At 35.9% G+C, this 13419-nt stretch overlaps 1 protein-coding gene across 1 annotated transcript; it reads left to right on the plus strand.

Annotated features, from left to right (window-relative positions):
- Nucleotides 1-259: 259 nt before the first annotated feature.
- Nucleotides 260-13402, plus strand: LOC127435196 (sodium-coupled neutral amino acid symporter 2). The gene is made up of 16 exons (XM_051688466.1): nucleotides 260-547; nucleotides 2801-2929; nucleotides 3021-3105; nucleotides 3198-3313; nucleotides 5302-5375; nucleotides 5457-5549; nucleotides 5979-6057; nucleotides 6538-6620; nucleotides 6704-6762; nucleotides 6887-7027; nucleotides 7119-7198; nucleotides 8559-8659; nucleotides 9084-9208; nucleotides 9292-9436; nucleotides 9519-9616; nucleotides 12010-13402. The coding sequence occupies exons 2-16, from the start codon at nucleotides 2802-2804 to the stop codon at nucleotides 12121-12123; spliced, it is 1521 nt and encodes a 506-aa protein (XP_051544426.1). The 5' UTR covers nucleotides 260-547; nucleotide 2801; the 3' UTR covers nucleotides 12124-13402.
- The last annotated feature ends 17 nt before the right edge of the window (nucleotides 13403-13419 follow it).

Here is a 13419-nt window from a genome sequence, read left to right on the forward strand (position 1 = left end):
GAGAGAGAGAGAGAGAGAGAGAGAGAGAGAGAGAGAGAGAGATTGAGAGAGAGAGTGAGAGAGAAAGAGAGAGAGAGAGAGAGAGAGAGAGAGAGTGTGTGAGAGAGAGTGAGAGAGAGAGAGAAAGAGAGAGAGAGAGAGAGAGAGATTCCTGGTGAAATTCCACTCTTGTCTTGGTCAGACACATCATTGAGCTCCTGTGTTTGTATACAATCCACGTCAGAGACTCCGCCCTCAAATGTGTCCGGTGAATATAAACCCTCATTCATTCACAGAGGAACACGACTTTGATTCCAGGACACGCCTAGAGGACATCTAATCATCTTTGAGATTCGTAATAATATATTCAATATTTTGGAGCTTAATTTGCTTTATTAATCCTTAGGATATCTATTTAATAGACACCAGTACATTTTTGAAGGATAAAAATCAAGTTATCGGTTTTATAATTGATCTCTGGAACATTCTACACGGCTGGGAGGGTTTTGTCAAATTTTTCGTTCATAAAGGAGATAAAGAAGTGGAATTTGGGTGTTTAATTCTTAAGGTAAGAATCACATCACGGTGTTAACGTATGAATGAGACACTGGGTTATTCAGAACCGCAGTGATTCTCGGGGCATTTCTGAACAGATTACACATTGCTCTTTTTATTATTTATTTATTTATTTATTTATTTATTTTTGGTCTTATCTGTCTTTAATAGACTGTCGTTGAATGACTCATTCATGTTTCATCATCTTATTTCAAGACATCCGTTTTAAAAGAACAAGCGAAATGAATGACACATAGTTACCAAATCTCATTCTCATCTTCAGTAAATGTTACAATTAAATGTATCGTTATAAATTGGCGCGTTTAGATCGCAGCTGCCTCAGTCAGTCTGTTTAAATCATTTATTTATTTATTAATGATGCTCTCTCAGTCTGCGTCATGTTGATTATTGATATTTTGATGGGAAATAATGTCAAAGGCTGCAGAGATGAAATAAGATTGTTATATAACGGGCTTTATTTCTGTTGCCGGTGATGGTCGGTAAATACGGGGGCGTCCACCACAGACACACCGAGCATCTCCGTTTACTTTCTCACATTCTTTTGAAATATTATCATTATTATATCGTTTTAGGCTAATTATTAATATTGTTTTTGGGAGTTTAAACCGAAACATGGCAGTTTAATTTCCTTTTCATGGTCAAAAAATGTCACCAGAATCTGTTTAAATCAAAGGTTTAAATACGTTAAACATGTCACATGACAAGACTAGACACTGAAATTGGTTTTAATCGTTTGTTCCTATTATATAAATATAGATTGACGGTGCGGATACAGACACACGTTGCTCTGTTGTCAGTGTCGGATTTGTAATTTTCCACTTGTCTCTGGTTGGTCACATGACCACACTGATGCGGCGCTGCTGAGGCGCGGCTCTACTATGGAGTTATACATGTGCCACAATTCACAAAAAAATGTTCTGCGTAGCACAAGATGATATGGGTAGGAGGAGAAAGCAAAAGTTAAGAATTCTGAGCAAATTCACATTCAAATAAACTTTATTCAAGCACAAAATTGATTTTCGTTTGTTCATAATGAATTTAAAACTGAATCTTTTTGCAAGCTCAAAATATAATCTTGCACATGCAGTCATTTTTTTATGCACTCAAAATATCATCTTGCGCATGCAAAAATTATTTTGTGCATTCAAAATATCATCTTGTGCGTGCAGAAATTTTTTTTTTGGCACTCAAAATATAATCCTGCGTGTGCAAAATAACTCTTTGTGCACTCAATTTCACCTTGCGCGTCCAGAATTTTATTTTGTGCGCTCATAATATCATCTTGCGCATGCAGAAATTTGTTTTTGCACTCAAAATATCTTGCGCGTGCAAAATAACTTTTTGTGTACTCAAAATATAATTTTATGCTTGCAGAATTTTGGCACATATGTAACTCCATACCCCACTGACCTATGCAGGGGCGCACGGGAGCGCGCAATGACAAGTCCTTCAGGTTTCTGAGCTCGATCAACTGATGTTTTTTTTTTCTTTTTTTCGCTCATCAATATTATTTTAGTGTTTTAATTGTTTTAACGCGATTTTGACAGCATAAACGAAATAATAATTAGACTACAGTAATTAAAAAACAAAATGTGCATTTTTGATATTTTATAAAACTTCCTGGATGCTGATTGGTCAACAGCCGTGCTTTATTCATGATAAAGCACAGCTCTGACCTCTTCACGGAAATTCTATTTGTATCACACCACAAGCAACGTTCTGTTTACTGCCAGGGACTATATTTTCTGGGGGAAGGATGGTATTTAATGATTTTACTTACAAAATGTAACATTTTAATGAACATTTGTGTCCTTAATATATTTACTATGTGGTGACTGTTTTATAAACGTAATACGGCACTCGAGGCTGTACCATATTGTGAATATAGTCACGGCTGAAAGGGTTGCAGGCACTCCGCTTCACGTAATTCAAACATCATATTATTTGTGCCTTTTAAATTTCTCAAATTGTTTTGGGATCCATATGGTCACAAATAATTTGGTAATTTTTATTTTAGGCCAGCTCTATATGTAAAGATCAGAATGCCATGTTTCTCACTTGAAAATGAATGGCTGTAAAAAGTTACGTAATTTATGTGTCCAAAATCTGGTCAAATGGACCACAACAACAATTTTGGAGTTACTTAGAAATAAGTTTATATGGGAGGGGAAAAAAACTGCAATGTTCAAACCAAAGCTACATCGTTTAATAATAAGGAGAATATTTGTATGGTTTTGTGTTGCAGAATGAACAAAGCCCCTGGTAAGACAGAGATGAGTCGTTTTAACATCGCTCCAGAGATGGACAGCAGCAGTTCCAGCTGCAACGAGTATACTAGTTACCAAGACTGTCCCGCCAAAGTCCCTCACAATGGGTAAAACCTTCATACATGTGCTTAATTTTACTGCTCCACTCATCTGCTAAATGAAATAAAACATTAATTTAATGTACCGATGTGATAACAGATTGCCATATACCGATGTGGACACAGAGAGTCAGAACTTCCTGTCAGATCATCACTTGGGAAAGAAGAAATATGAAGCTGAATATGTAAGTAGCTCATCTGATCCAGTGAGTTTTATAAGTTGTAACTTTCTCTGACTTTCATAACAGTCTAAATCTCGTTGTTCTTGGTTGTTTAGAGCCCTGGCTCAGCGTCGTTTGGAATGTCAGTGTTTAACCTTGGTAACGCCATCATGGGAAGTGGAATTCTTGGGCTTTCCTATGCCATGGCCAACACTGGCATCGCCTTGTTTGTGTGAGTATTGAGAAGGTATTTTGAAAGATATGTTTAAACTTGTCTGAACTGCATGACGGAAACTTCTCATACTGGTTACCACCTGATTGGGCACTTTTCTATTTTTTTTAATCAGTAAATGTGTCTTGTTTTCCAGTAAAAACTCCTAAACCCCCTTGAAACAATATATGTTTTCATAAGGAAGCAAAATAACATGAGATAAGACTTGTTTTTAGACAACATATGATGATCAACATCTTATGATGAATAAAAAATAAATAAAAAAAAGATCTTGTTGTTGTAAATTCGTAAGCATGTAATTCTGGTTCTGTTCACCCCGTCTCCCTCGAAATAGTCTCATTTTATTCCACTAGATGGCACAATATACAGATCTGAAATGTAGGTGGCGCTCTAACTCATTTTAGCCCTCACAGATGTGCTCGTCCATAGACATTCAGTCTAATTTACAGTTCAAGCACCACCCTCATTATTTCAGTGAATATCTCGGCCTCTGAGTGGACTAGAAGATCAATCTAGGTGTGAGATCCTCCCCTTTGCAATGTTGTATAACAGTTTATCATTAATAGTAACAGTAATAACATGTATTTCCGATCATTTGTTTAGCATGCTTTTCCTGCAGCACTGCATATTTTGTTTCGGACATCTAAGATACAACAGTGGATTATTCACACAGGCAAGCTCACAGACAAGTTAAAAATGGCTCATTTTTAAGATAAAAGCAGATATACATTTTTTAGCTATGTGGGGCTTACAGCAGCTCAGCGCATAAAAGAGACGTTTGTATTTGATGTCTTACAAATATCATTTTTCACTCTGTGATTCTTTTGAACATCTTTCCAACTGTGGTATTAGGGCAATCAAAATAAGTCGCATTCCTGAGAATGAGCTTTCATTTGATATATTATTTGTCTATTTAAGTGCTATTTTAAAGACTTTTATTGTCATATTCATATTAATATTTCTTCCACGCTGATTTTCGACATAGGCCTTATTTGATTATTTTATGCAACATAAATGCAGCAGTGATGATTAGCTATGAAAAGTTCAGATTCTAGGCTTTCCAACAATACCCCATATGCCTGATTTATGTATTCGGAGACTTGAACATTTTAATTGTAAACTTTTTTTGTGACATGGTGCCCCCTTTTGGAACTGCCGGCTGGTCTGCAGAGTTAAAGAGGATGAAGGATGTTTATTTACAGTATTTTTACTGGAAAAGCAGACAAGAATATTTTTTGTAGTTTATACATTAAGTTGCTAATCTATTAAATAAAACATGTATTCAAAATGTCCCTGATTTACACTGCCACTAATTACCTGATTAAAATGATTAGTACTGTTAATGAGTCCTGCAATTTGGCCCAGATTCTGGTTGAGGTAAATCAGCTGCACTTGATCTGAATAAGTCGATTCGGCTCTAGATGAAGAAGTTAATGAAAGGCAGTTCTGTGTAGTGTTTTCAAACAAAGCCTTTTATTTATTTGTGTTAATCCCATGACAATCCTGCCAGAGTTTCTGCTGGTTACATAAAGGTGCATTCCACGAACGCCATTCTTTACATTTAGTCTTTAGTGACATCTTTCAGAATCCCTCAAAGAATGATTTCATCTGCACACAGTTGAGCTCTCGTTTCATACAAGTCTAGTTTGGAGGTACATGCATTACTGTGGGGTTAAAGAAAGTGTGTACAATGTAAACATCACACCGGTTATAAACGGGTTCATGCAAGCTCCAGACAGCAAAACAAATAAGCCTGTGAGCATATAATCAGGTGTAATCCATACTCAACCGCCTCTATTGTGAATGTGAGGGAGTTCTATATCATTTATTTCTTAGAATATATCATTTAAAGCCAACATGAAAACAAAATTGACTCTATATGCTTCTAGTATGAAATGTGTCATACTACGGAAGCAAAGTGCATTTTGAATGTGTTTCATGAGAGTTTGTGGCCAATTTTAATTATCCAAATTGTGTTTGTTTCGTAGGATCCTGCTGGTCAGCGTGGCCATTTTCTCCTTGTACTCCGTTCATCTGCTGCTCAAAACGGCCAATGAAGGAGGTTAGTTGCTCTTTGCATTGCTATGAGCGTAAATGTGATAAGAACATGAGTTTTAATTCTCTAACTCCCTCCGTTGTCCAGGGTCTCTGGTGTATGAACAGCTGGGCTACAAGGCTTTTGGAATTCCTGGGAAACTGGCAGCTTCTTGTTCCATCACCATGCAGAACTTTGGAGGTACGCCAGCTGAACAGACTGCAAAATGTCATTTTAGGAATTACAGTATTTTTTAAAACATCCTTTAAACAACATACAGTTGCCTGAGAGGCAAATTTGTTATAGAAGATAATAAGACTTCTTTTTTTAATCGTTTATAATTATAAATAATAAATAAATTAGTTATAATTAATTATAATATTATAAATATTTTTCTTTGTATTAAACATAAACCTCAGTCAATTTTGTTAGATTTATAATAAATGTTTAAAAATTATAGTATTCATATTTTGAGATACATTCTCTTATCGTATGCAGTATTGCTCCTTTGAGAATGATTAGATAGTTTTAATGGAACCAAAACAGAAATATTAAGATAATTTTGTTTTGCAGTGCAAAAACCATGTAATTAAGCTACTAAAATGATTTAAAACTCTGTTTAACCTCCAGCTATGGCAAGCTACCTCTACATTGTGAAGTACGAACTGCCGATCGTCATTAAGGCCTTCTTAGACAACGCTGACAACAAGTACGTTTATACATTCAACCTCACAATCATTTTTATCCATGCATGCAACAAAGATTGTTGCGAGCTGTGCAGGGACCGGATGGCACAGCTGATGTTGCTGTTGTACTGGAATGTTTGGATCAGTGTGAACGCTCTATTGTACAGCTGTCCCATCAGGATGGTCAGAAAGACTCTTCAAAGACAGCGATTTAGAGCTTCATGCCAGTGACCTCATACAACACACACTGACATAAAAATGCACAAAACCACATGATGCACAGCCCTAAACACAACAGACAGAGCTGAAATGCCACCCATACTCTCGACAGCAGAGTTTGGGATTTTAATTATAACAAAAATAATATGTTTTGTTTGTAAAGTACCTTTCTAGAACTGTTAGAAATATGTCTTATTATGGAAGTGAAACGTGAAAATGTCATTTTATGCTGACTTTACAAAATAGTCATTAGACGTTGATTGTTTTGTTTTGTGTTTTCACAGCGTATGGTACACTAACGGCGATTACCTGGTGCTCATCGTAACCGTGTCCATCATTTTGCCACTCTCGCTGCTTAAAAACTTGGGTAAGTGTTTACAGAAAGGGTTTGTTTTTGGTGTGTTGTTGTGGAGTGTGCTTTAGATCCTCATGGTGTGTGTTTGGTTTCAGGTTATCTGGGATACACAAGTGGATTTTCCTTGTTGTGCATGGTGTTCTTCCTTATTGTGGTGAGTATATTTGGTGTAAAATGTGCTCGTTTAATGAACAAAGACAGGCAGATGCAAAAAACGCAAATTTATTCAAGCTGCTATTGTTAGTCTGATGGCACGTTCTCTCCTTTTGTTTTTCCAGGTGATCTACAAGAAGTTCCAGATCCCCTGTCCACTACCTGAAGACTTTATTAACATGACAATGAACAACTCGGTGCCGCCGCAACAAAACACCACAGATGAAGACTGCTGCAAACCAGAGTACTTTGTCTTCAACTCACAGGTACATGGATATTTGCATCTCGAATTTGCATTTCAGTTGCATGTGCGCCAGATGAGCATGCATTAATCAAACTTTTCTTGTTTTATCTTAGACTGTGTATGCTGTGCCTATTCTCACCTTTGCATTTGTGTGCCATCCGGCTATTCTGCCCATGTACGAGGAGCTTAAAGAGTGAGTAACTTCCCATGTTCATGGAAAATCTGGAAGCTTTGGAAAAAAGTCTTTGAAAATTCTGTAGTGAATATGAAAATTTTTGTAGAGGGATGCAAACTGCTCACCTTTCAGCTAAAGTCACCTTTTCTGAACTACAGTCTTGACCAACACAAAATGGGTATCGTTTGAAAGTTTAGAAGCTCTACTTTACAATGCATGTAGACATTATGACCAAAACTGAACAAGTGCTTTGAAGATTGATAATTTATTAAAACATGTGCACTTTACATATTATTGCAATCAGTAAAAACATCAAACTGATCAAATAGTCATGTGTCATATGTTGTTGTAAATCTCTCAAAGAGTAAAATACAACCAGCCTATTTGTTTTACTCACAGACACAAATATAGCGAGTAATAGCTAAGTATATGTCTTTGACAATTATGTTGGTGTTGCTTATATGCTGTGTTTTCGCTTGTAACTTCACAAATTATTCAAAAATAAACAGAATATAAAATATCACACAGCATTACTTAGAGGAGGTTAGTATCTTTCAAACGAGCCCACACACAAGGTAATCAGATGTATAGATCATTAGATAATCCACATGAAGCACAATGTTACATATGACCACCAGGAGATGGCGCCAAATACGTGATACAGACTCAATGATGACTCAAATGACACAGAATGAAACTCATTCTGTGAAATCTCATTACTAAAATCATGTCTGCATGCTATACAAACCTTTAGTCATTGTTGTGTTTGCATGTGTAATTAGTTCTTATGTACAATTATTATGTTTTATTTGTTTGGAGATGTTTTTGGACACTAGGATAAATTATTTTTGTAATGCTATAACTTTGATTGCTTTGTTGTATCAACACAACAAAATTCTCAGATACAGTTGACATGATTGGGAACAAGTTTTTCAGAGCACCTTATTTACACCCAGAGATACAGAATTTCAAATAATTTCAAATTTTGTGGTTTTTCAGCAGTTTCTTAGGCTGAGAGTCTCAGAATGTATCATAATCTATATCAATAAAAATTATGAAAAGTTTTCTTTTCAATGATACCAAACACTTGAACCTCACTATTTTGTTTTTTTCATGTCAAGTTATAAGCCTTTAAATTTGGGTATCCCATTGAAACACCTTCAGAGCTTAAAGGGTTAAAAAAACAAAAAAGCTTTAAATACAACAAACAAATGAACTGGAAAGATACATCTGGAATACCTTCAATGACTTTCTCACCTTATTCACCTGTCATGAGTTTGCATCCTTGCGTTATGCTCTGCTCTAATATATTTAATCGATTGAAAATGCTCTGTGCTAGTGTAAAATGTTTTTTAAAAGTCTTCTCTCTATTTTTCAGTCGTTCCAGAGTGAAGATGCAGAATGTGGCAAACGTGTCGTTTCTGGGAATGTTTGTGATGTATCTGCTGGCCGCTCTGTTCGGATATCTGACCTTCAACGGTGAGCATTTTAAAACATCTTAAATTCTCAGTATCAGGTTAAAATTCACAGTAACCAAAAAAACAGGTGTGTCAGAGGTGTGTCGTCTAAATTGCTGCGGATTGGTCCACAAGAAGGTCAATGGTGATGTTTCTGTTACATAAGATTTGGGAACGAGTGAGAGGTGCTCAGCTGTTTGTCACAGCAGTCATCATGTTTGATGTTTTTTTCATTACTCAGTGTTGTCCAAAAAAGTGCACAACAGCAGCACATGTTGACAAAGTAGTGTTTTTCTACAAGTACAAATATTCAAACAAACAGATCAATGTTTTTTAAAGTACTTGGAGTGGTTGTGTATTTTAAAATGGGAAAAATCACACACATTGCCTGTTGAATGTATAAAAAGTACGAGAGTCTAACCCGAAAAATGTGTTTTAATTTCCAGAGGCTGTCGAACCCGAGCTCCTGCACACTTACTCCAAGGTCTACAGTTTTGACGTTGTGCTTCTGATTGTGCGTCTGGCCGTCCTGACCGCCGTAACGTTGACCGTGCCAGTGGTTCTCTTTCCGGTGAGTGCTTCTGTACATTTACATGTGCTCAAAACAAATAAGCGTTGAAGTTATGTTGACCAAACGTTTCTTCTATGTTTTAGATTCGTACCTCAGTCAACCAGCTGCTCGGTGCGTCTAAAGAATTCAGCTGGCCGCGTCACATCTGCATCACTGTCGCCCTATTGGTCTGCGTCAACATTCTCGTCATCTTCGCTCCCACCATCAGAGATATCTTCGGATTCATCGGTGAGTGGACACAGGATGTGATGTCATCAGGTGTGTGCGCGCAGTACAGGTGTGTCTAACGCAGGTGTGTCTCTCTCTGCAGGTGCGTCTGCTGCAGCTATGCTGATCTTCATTCTGCCGTCGGCCTTTTACATCAAACTGGTGAAGAAAGAGTCCATGAAGTCCATGCAGAAGATCGGGGTAAGAGACATTCCCTACCGAAATGATTTCACAATTTGTGTTTGTTCGTTTAAGGGGGACTATAGATCAACATATATTTGCAATGATTTTAGCTTGTGAAATCAAATATTGCAATTTATTAAAACGTGTTTTTACACCAGTGCCGAAAGTGTTACTACAGAGATGTTTAATATCGTCTCTGATTTAAACTTAAGAAGCAAAAGTGACATTTGAGTTGATAAGTTTGATTCGTTTCTGTGAATCAGTTCAAATTGAACATTTCAGTGAATTGATTGAAAACTCTGATTGAACGATGCACAATTATCACTCAGTAATGCTAACAGAAGTCCCATCGTGACAGAGATTAAAATGTTTTATTAAAAGTACACTGTAAAAAATGTCCATAATTTTAACGGTAAAAGATGATTCAGTACGTTAATTGGTTAAGTTACCTTAACATATACGGTAAAAAATTATAATATATTTAAGAAGACAATACATTTAATTTTATGGCAAAATATTGTAAAAAATAAAATGTTTTAGATGTAAAAATTTATTATATTTTATTGCGAATAGTTATGTTTCTTCTTACCGTATTTTTAACTGTAAATTTCTGGCAACCACAGCTGCCGGTATTTTACCATAAATTTAACAGATGTATATATATGTGTATATATAGATGTATATATAGTAAATATTTCAGTTTATTATTCATTATGATTATATTAGTTAATATAAGGGTGTTTCTTTAACTTCCGACAGTTTTAGCACTTAGGAAATTTTTCACTAGTTTATTTAATTTATCGTCATTTTTGTGTCATTTCCAGCACATCTCAAATTCTGTATTGTGTTTAACCCTCCTATGGTATTCAAATATCGCACCTTCCTTTGCTATTCGTGTCATTTTTGACCGAAAGGTTTAGATGTGTAAACCTTTTTTTTTTTTTAATGATAATAATCATTTACAACAATTCTTCCCTGAAGAACAACAAAATTATGCATTTCTTTTTTTATTTTATGCTATTTTGATCTATTTACATGTACATTTCTAAATGTTACCATTAATTTGCATATACAAATAAGCAAATTTTGGGGGAAAAAATTAAAATTCAGAACCTACACTTCTGTAAGTTGAAAATATGAGAATGTGACATAAAGTGGAGGCAGATTGCTGCCATCTGGTGAAGAAAATATAAATAACATGAGTTGAAACCCATGTCATGGCAGTAACAGCCAGTAGATTTTGTAGTCTGATGGCTTGTTATAACCTAATTTTTTATTTTATCACAAGATATGCATTTGGATATATACTTAGACATTATCAAACTATTATTTGTCAAAGTTTAGCATTTTAAAATTGATTTGAAATGTCAGTTTTTGCAGTTTATGTCATTATGCTTGCAATCAAACCTGACCATGGTGTTACAAAGAGAAGACACAGAATAAACATTTTTCTACCATTAATTTATTTCAAACATAACAATTTAATAACTCAAAAATAAATGTATAATAATGTCAAGAAATTGAACATCAGGAAACCGAACTGCAAAATTCTGAAAATTCATTTAGAGTATAAAACAGAAGAATCAGAGTAAACATTTAGCAATTTCAAACTTTCTATAGTATCAGTTTATTTAGCAAACGTGTGTGTGTGTGTGTGTGTGTGTGTGTGTGTGTGTGTGTGTGTGTGTGAATGTATGTTTTGCACTGAGGATGTTTTAGAGTCTCACCCTGTAATTTCTGTCTGTCTGCATTGTGAGTGTGTTATTGTCTCACCCCTTCATTTCTGAGTGTGTGTGTTTAGCATTGTGACTGATTTATTGTTTTGTTTTTTTGACAAATGTAAAAAAAAAAGGTCTGTGTTATAGTCTCACCAGTTCATTTGTGTGTGTGTGTGTGTGTGTGTGTGTGTGTGTGTGTGTGTAAGTGAGTGAATGTATGTTTTGCACTGAGGATGTTTTAGAGTCTCACCCTGTAATTTCTGTCTGTCTGCATTGTGGCTAATTTATTGATTATATTTGATAGATCAAACAAAATATTGCTCTGTTTTTTGGTCTTTCCCATTCATTTTCAATAGTCGATCAATTTTGACTGCAAATACCAAAGGTGACACTTTTTTTTTGAAGACCACTTAGACTTATCAAATCAAGCCCATTTTTTTATTTTTTATGTTCAGTTGGCAAGTGGAGGAAAAGTCACCAAATCTTGTACTGCTCAGATAAAGGAAACCATTTTTATAAAATGTAAAAAATGCATTTCAGTCAAAAAAACGAATACTATAGAAGTGGTTAAGCAATGTTACAGCTTGATTGGAAATTGATGGCCAATACAAATATTCTATTAAATATATTGAATGTTGTCAAAACACTCCAAAAAAATGGATGAATAATTTCCTTTTCTCTTTCTTGAAATAGGCGTTGTTGTTCCTGATCTTCGGTTTCATCGTCATGATCAGCAGTATGACTTTAATCATCCTCGACTGGATTCACAACGCCAGAGCTTCAGAGAGCCCCACCAACGGGCACTAGTGGGCGTGTCCCAACTCTGATTGACAGGCAGATGAGGTGGAGCAACGCCTGCAATTTTCAAACTTAAAGAAGCTGCTCTTTTATCAGCGCAGAGCAAAAAACAAACATCCATTCTGAGAGAATGTCCTGAACTTTGTACACTATGCTGTTAGGCCACAAAGATGGTAATCGACTATTGTTGTGCTTTTCTCCATTTGATTTTATTCGTTTTTGTCATTCATTTTAGTTTCTTTTTGTGTTGTAGTCCTGGTACAGTTGAATTACACTGGAAATATTCACCTTTTTCAGGTTTGGCATCACATACCGCAACCACAATGTAATAACTTCACCGATCTATCGCCAGCGGAGCGTCTGCATTTGTGTTTGACATCCGTTTGTACCTTTGCCAAAAATATTGGTGTTTGTATGTCGAAAAGCACTTAACCTTCAGCAAATGTTTTGCTATTTTGCTACAATGCTATTTGTACTGTACTACTTGAGTCACCTTGACCTGTCGTTTAGATCTATTAATGAACAAATATTGATCTGTAGTTGTTTATTTCTGACAGGAAGAGCAACTAAATGAATTTACTGTAACCTTAAAGCCCAGGCGATTACAGGAAAAACGTCACGTTACGGAAGTGAAATGACATAGAATCAAAAGACTTGCCGAGGGGCAAAAAGACCATCAGTGTTTAACTTTACTTACCATTTCAGTGTTTGCCATCAGCAGCTTGAAGTCGCTCCCTGAGTGAGAGAGAGAGAGAGAGAGAGGGAGTGTGTGTCATTAGGTCATTCAAGAGGTTACTCGAGAGGTCACCTAACCCCATGATCACTGCTCACACACCTCAATGTGCTTCCAACGGCTAAACCTCACGTGTCATCCAACCTGTTGCTCTCCAACAGTTATTTATGGAAAAACATCAATGTAATTTAATCTATTTTACTATATTTATATATTGTATATATATGTATATACCACCAATTGAAGTGTATATATTTGCTGTCATTTATTGTTTTTTTCAATTTTGCTCAATATGCTTGAAATAATGGCTTTAGAACCGCAGTGTTCTCATTCATGTGCATCGGGCCCCTGGTGTCTCATCTGGCCCCTGAACATCCTTTCAACACACACAAACACACACACCTTTTACACTTCTACTACAATACTGTATTTAAACCCGCGAGGGGTGGAGCGCTCCTCATGTGCAAGATCATCCTGCGAATGATACGCTCTTGTTTCAATGAAACACTATGTATATCATGTAATTAATGTCTAATAAAGGTTCAAAATAACTCATCCATGTGTCATGGCTT

The sequence above is a fragment of the Myxocyprinus asiaticus genome, chromosome 45 (genome assembly GCF_019703515.2).
Source record: "Myxocyprinus asiaticus isolate MX2 ecotype Aquarium Trade chromosome 45, UBuf_Myxa_2, whole genome shotgun sequence".
Taxonomy (NCBI): Eukaryota; Metazoa; Chordata; class Actinopteri; order Cypriniformes; family Catostomidae; genus Myxocyprinus; species Myxocyprinus asiaticus.